The sequence below is a fragment of the Canis lupus genome, chromosome 11, assembly GCF_011100685.1.
Source record: "Canis lupus familiaris isolate Mischka breed German Shepherd chromosome 11, alternate assembly UU_Cfam_GSD_1.0, whole genome shotgun sequence".
Taxonomy (NCBI): Eukaryota; Metazoa; Chordata; class Mammalia; order Carnivora; family Canidae; genus Canis; species Canis lupus.
In genome coordinates, this window is record NC_049232.1 from 20,274,906 (window position 1) to 20,280,905 (window position 6,000).

Sequence of the window (6,000 nt, forward strand, 5' to 3'; positions counted from 1 at the left end):
GGTCTGGCTCATAACTCTTAGGAGCTGCTTTCCCTCTGAACATCCCTGAGTCTCAATGACTCATCTATTAAATGGGGATCATTAACAGCACCACAGTGTTGTGGGAAAGATTAAATGAAAGCTTAGGGAATTGTAGAATATTGTGCTTGGCCTGGTAGGTGCTCAGAGAAACAGCAGTCAAATCAGTACATTTATAACAAGATTCCCCCCGCCCTTAAAACAACCCCCCTCCCACAGTAGTTCATTCAATGAATATTTGAGCGCCTACTATGTACCAGGCTAATTACATGGCTAATTACAAAGTACAGCTTGTGCTACACAAACACCAGTAATTTTTGCCTTTTTGCAAACAAGTCAGAACCTTATGCTCACTTATCCTGCTTGCTATGTGTATGGGACAGCCCTGGGTCCCATTGGGGCCTGTAGCCAAGCCTAAGTCAGTCTTCTGAAGGTCAACCTAAGAGCCCTTATAATCACGTGGGACAGAAAACCAGCCAGATAGCTCAATGGCCAGGTTCTGACGCCCTCTGGTGTCTGTGTGCTGTCACTGGTAGGACCCATGTACCCTACCACAGGCTGGGGAAGAAGATAAGGTGCTGAGGTCAGAATTCTCCCATGGGGCAGTGCACTAGGTACAAATCTAAATTTTCTTTTGTAAGGCATGCCCTCAGGTGTTCTGCCTGCAGCTCCACAATGTGTCAGGACCATAAGTGCTTTCTTGGGTCCCCTGAAATGGCTCCAGATCTCACACTAGTCTTCCACCCTAATGGGAGCCTGGAATCAGGTGAAGATTTGACAGGGCTGAACTAAACCAGGCTGTACAAGTCTGCACCTGTCTCAAGACACTTACAGCCAGATGGCTGCCACACCAGTCTCTGCCACCCGGGCCAGCTCCCATTCCCCAGGGTCACAGCTTGGGCCTCCTACTTTCCCTTCCAGGAGCCCAGCCTCGACCACAGGCACATCTAAATCTTATCCAAAACATCAACAGCCTCTCTGCGCTCTACCAGTCTCCCCCTGCTGGCGCAGCCTGGCTACTGCAGGTAAACGGAGAGCTCCTCTGCAGAACACCCTTTCCTCCAGAATCCTCTGCTATCCAGACTCCATCCTTCTCCCACAACCTAGGCTCCAGGAGCACAAGACTCTGAAGACCCACTCCCCACAATTCATCCTGTACACCTTTTCTGGCTTGACTTTCTCTACCTGGAGTTTGGCCTATCTGCTTCTGACAAACATCCCTGTATGCTGCAGAAACCTTATCAAGATGACACCAATGGTCAGGTATATGGTTGAGCAGAATGGATATTGTCCAAGGTCATGGGGCTGTCCAACCCTCAAGGAACGACGCCCTTTCAGAAATTCATCCACTAAGGGCAGTGCCTCTTTCTACTTTGCCCTACGGTGCCATATGGCCAGGCAGGAGTGCCAGTCCATTGCTCCCACAGTCCTCTGAATGCTCATGGCACTGAGACCAACCATATTTTCCCCAGGCCAGGTTCAGCATCTGACTCAGATCTATTTTCTTTGTTCCTTTGCTTACTATGCAGCACACAGGTGGAATCTGGGTTGGCCCAGGATTCAGTGATGGCCTCTTCAGTGGGGAATAGGACAGATGCAGCTCTTGTTCTTCTAGGGCTCAGAGCACATGGCTACCTCCCCCAGACAGACAGTTCTTCCTCCAGGTAGCTTCCTCCTACCCTTCATATCAACCTCTCCCGGCAGTCCCTTGCGGGGCAGCCCTTGTCTCCTTAAGGCCAGAATGGGTGGGAAAAGCACATAACTCTACTAAAGAGTGACATCACCTTGAGGGCCATGTCCTGTTTCTAGCTGAGCCAAAGGTATTTATCTGACAGCTGCCTAGGGACCCTGGAAATTACCAGGCCGAATGTGTTGTCAGTCTTAGCCTAGGGTTCTCTTTCTCCCCAGAGAAAGGCTGAGGTCTGGGCAAAGTCCCAAACAAGGTGGACACACAATCTGGGAATGCCCCCATACATGTATGGGGTATTCCATCAAATAATCACTACTCAGTCTCTAACTTTTGCACCAAGTGTGGCATCTTTGAGTAATTTCCTATTTGCACTGAGAAGCTTGCCCTGTATGGAAACAGCTGCCACCTGCACCAAGAGTCTCCTTCCCTGACCACTCCAAGGCCTCTGTACCATCCCATTCGGGGAGGCATATGATCACTTTGGGAATTGTTCCACAAGGAAGCAGGACAGAAGGCCACTTTGAGTCAGGGTCTGCCAAAGCCCAATTTCAGACAAGGACCCAATACTGTGAGAGGCTTTTTCTCAAAGGCTGCTGATTACGCCTGGCACATGTGGCCCTGCAGTCTCCAGACAACTAACTCCCTGTAGCTGCAGAAGACCAAGGTTCCAGGGTTCCAGAGAGCTGCCCTTGGACCCATGGCCAGGTGAGGGCTGACTACAGGTAGAGCAAAGCGTCCTGGCACTAGGGAAAGGCCCTGAGACCACCACCCAATAAATGGGGGCTGTTCCTATCACCATCATCAACCTTATCATTATTTTGGTAACTTCTGCCTCTTACCTGTGATCCCAGCTCTAGTCCAGATCTTGCCTGCTGGATGAGCACGTCAGGCCCAGAGTGGCCCTGCACAGCCTGTCCTCAGACACCAGCAGACAGAAGGAGCTTAGGGAGCTGAAGGGATTAGAGAGGCCTCACTCACTCCCCTGCTCAGGGGAAGTGTCCCTGTGGCCCAACTCAGGGCAGTGGGGGGAGGGGGGCGTTGGAGGTAGGGGTGGTGGTGGTGGTGGTGGTGGTGGTGGTGGTGGTGGTGGTGATGGTGATTACCTGGCCCACCAATTCTCAAGGTTCAGGCCTGATACCCCCATGCACTTAGCAATGATTGATCAATTAAAACCTCACATTAGATCCCACTCTGCCAGATACTACCCATGTCACACTGGGCAAGTCAATTAACCTCTGAACCTCAGTTAGAAAGGGAAAGCACCACGAAACTCCTACTATTTGCTGTGAATTTTGAATAATATATTTAAAGTTTCAGGTAAGGATCTCAAAAGGGTCGGCTTCCCCTCTTTGGCTCAAAAAGAACCCTTATTACTTTCTCTGATGCTGCAGTTTGAATGTGAAATAATTATAAACATTAACATTCATAGTCTTTGCTCTGGACTAGGGCCCTTTGGAGGCCGGTTTAAGGTTCCGAAACATTTCACATACCTTATCAGCCTTAAATCTGCACATGGGCAGCCGGAAGTGGAGACCCTTTAGTGGTATTATACCCTGGAGGAACCCGAGTCTCTCAGAGGGGACTGGCTGGTGCAGGCAGCAGAACTGGTCGATGAATGGGCCTGTGGTGAGACCCCAGGTGTGTGTGTGTGTGTGTGTGTGTGTGTGTGTGTGTGTGGCTGGGGAGGAGGAGGGAGGAGTGCTGGGCGGGGATTCAGAGAGGGTCCCCATAGCGCCCTAAGAGAATGCAGGGGCGAGTCGCTGACTCCCGCGAGGGGGAGGGGAGCAGGCTGGGAGCAGTGGGGACACAAGCACTGTGCAGAGCTAAGGAGTCAGGTGAACACCTTTTTACAGAAACCTGGTGAAAATTTCTGGCTCAAGGGTGGGCAGTGAGGGGTCTTGAGGAGACCCCTGACAGGAAGCCCCAGGTCAGTACTGGTTACGCCTCGGACCCGCAGCAGATCGTCCGGGACCAACACCCTACGTTTCTGGATACTGGGGATGGATGGACAAGGATGCACCATGTCCGTCCTTTGGGGTCGGGTGGGCTCGGCCTAGTCTGATCACTGTTGGGACGGTGCTGGCTCCCAGGGGCGAGGGTGCGAGAACCGGAGCTAGGTGGTCGTGGGGTCCTGAGAGCAAGGCCCCTCATTCCCGCACACCGAGCTGCTCCTCCGGGGGGGCCAGGGCTGGAGGCTTTGCGGGGACCGGGGGGCTCTTTTCCACCCGGGCCGAGACCCCACGGCGCGCCGGGGATGGGAGTCCGGGACGAGGACAGGACGGGCACTTACCCGCGAACAGCCAGAGGGATCCCCCAGAGACGAGGAAGAAGGTCAGCATGTCGGTCAGCGGGGCTCGGCCTGGCCCGCACGGCCTCCCGGCCCGCACCCGCGCCCGCGCCCGCGCCCGCGCCCGCACCCGCCCCCCGCAGCCCCAGCAGTCGCCGCGCCGCCGCCGCCGGGTATTTTTAGCCCCCGCCCGCCGCCGCCGCCGCCGCCGCCGCCCGCTCCGCAGCGCCCCCCCGCCCCGCGCCGCTGCGGAGTCCGGGCAGGAGGGGGAGGGCGCGGCGCGCGCCTCGCACCCGAGCCCCGCGCCAGCCGCGCAGCCCGCCCGGTCCGGGGCCCCCGCGCTGCGAGCCGCGTCGGAACCGCCGAGGCCGGGGGGAGGGGCCGGCGCCGCGCCGACCCGCCTCCCGCGGCGCCCCCGCCCCAACGTCAGGACCCGGCGTTCTGGGGAAACGGGCAGGAGGGGGGCGCACCGAGACGCGCGGGGACGCGGCGCCGCGCCCACCCCTCCGCTGCGCGCCCCTCGCCCCGCGTGACCCTGCCTTTGATCGCCGGGCAGGCCGGGGGCGGGGGGCGGGGCGCGGCGAGCCCCGGGTCTAGGAGGCACACGTGTCTGCGGGCCGGTTCTCGGTGACGCGGACACCCCTAGGACCCACGTTTGCAGCCACCGGGAGCCTCTGGGTGCCAAGTCCGCAGCACAGTGAGGAGAGAAGTGGTGAGGGTCTGTGGAGGCCCTGGCAAACAAACGGACTACCAAGCAGGATGAGAGCCCACATTCCCTGGGGACCCCAGACCTCAGATCTCCCCTTCTGGGAAAGTTGGATCTGAGGCCACCAAGGTCACAGGAGGCTCCGTGTAGTCACAGCCTCCCACATGAGGCCACTTGGAATCACAGGTGTTTCTTGAGGACACGGGCCATCACGGTCTAGATGCATAGCTATTTGTAGCACACGAGGCCTTAAGAAGCCCCTCATAGCTACAGTGAATGGCTACGCAGCCACCCACAACCGCATATGGCCACACTGCTGGCTGAGCGGTTGGACACTTTCTGTTTCAGTGTCTGGGATGGAAGGAGAAAGCCCAGTTGTACATTCTTCCAAAAGAATAAGTGTAGAATAAATGTAGATCTCCTGGTGGGCCCTAGTGGGATTTCAAGGTCACTTCCTCCCAACACCCTCGCCTGGGTTGCCTATGTCCCACCAGGCATCCAGCACCGAGGACAGCGCTCAAGCAGCCCAACCAAGAGTCTATGCAACTCTCCCAGGCCAGGCACTAGCAGACCCAGGAAGAAAAGAGTAGGAAACCAGAGAACAGATGTTAGGTGGCAGAGAGTGGAAGAGCCAAAGGTCTATTCAGACCCACCAGAGACCACCTTCCCTTTGTGGACATGTGCTCAACAACTTAACAGTTAGGGTGTGAGTTTCTGCCGGGGCTTGTGCCTGCAGTACTAGTATATGGCATATGTGTGCCCTGCCCTATCCATATACACCCTGTAGGTGCAGACGTGCAGACGTGTGCCTCTGAGACATTTCCCATGTTTACAATAGGACCTTCCACCTTCTTTCCCATCGCAGGATTTGGACTCTTTGGGAGAGATGCTCCTGCCAGAACTCAGGCACAGCCTAGCAGGGACTTTGATGGAATCTCTCATGCTCCAGGCTTGGAAGGCTCCTCCAAAAGGGTGTCACATGTTTGTCTGTCAGAATCCCCCCCACCCCACCAACTCCCACTGGCAGCAGGTTAACTGAAGACCTACTGGTTCTCAAAAGGAGACCCAGGGGAAACCAGAAGGCTGGGCAGAAAGAAGGTATCTTTCCAGATCAGATTAGTCTAGAGAGATGGGCAGACAATCTCTCCATAGGGCAGAGGGCCAACAAAGAATTTCTCCATGGAGCAGGTGGCCCAGAAACCATGCTGCTAGCCCCAGGCCCTGCCGTCCTCTATAACACTCAGGTGCAGAAATGCTCCAGGCCCTTGCGTGGCTCCTGGCAGCCTCCTCTCCAGAGTG

At 56.1% G+C, this 6,000-nt stretch overlaps 1 protein-coding gene across 5 annotated transcripts in view; it reads right to left on the reverse strand.

Annotated features, from left to right (window-relative positions):
- Positions 1-4,136, reverse strand: part of ACSL6 (acyl-CoA synthetase long chain family member 6) — a 58,319-nt gene extending 54,183 nt beyond the window's left edge. For 3 of the 5 annotated variants that reach the window (XM_038552101.1, XM_038552103.1, XM_038552100.1), the window contains exon 1: positions 3,999-4,114. In XM_038552101.1, the coding sequence (XP_038408029.1) occupies positions 3,999-4,047 (49 nt within the window). In that variant the 5' untranslated portion in view covers positions 4,048-4,114. Of the gene's footprint in view, positions 1-2,547; positions 2,659-3,998 lie in introns of all 5 variants that reach the window. The other 2 variants (XM_038552104.1, XM_038552106.1) reach the window with 1 other exon arrangement.
- Between the last annotated feature and the right edge of the window lie 1,864 nt (positions 4,137-6,000).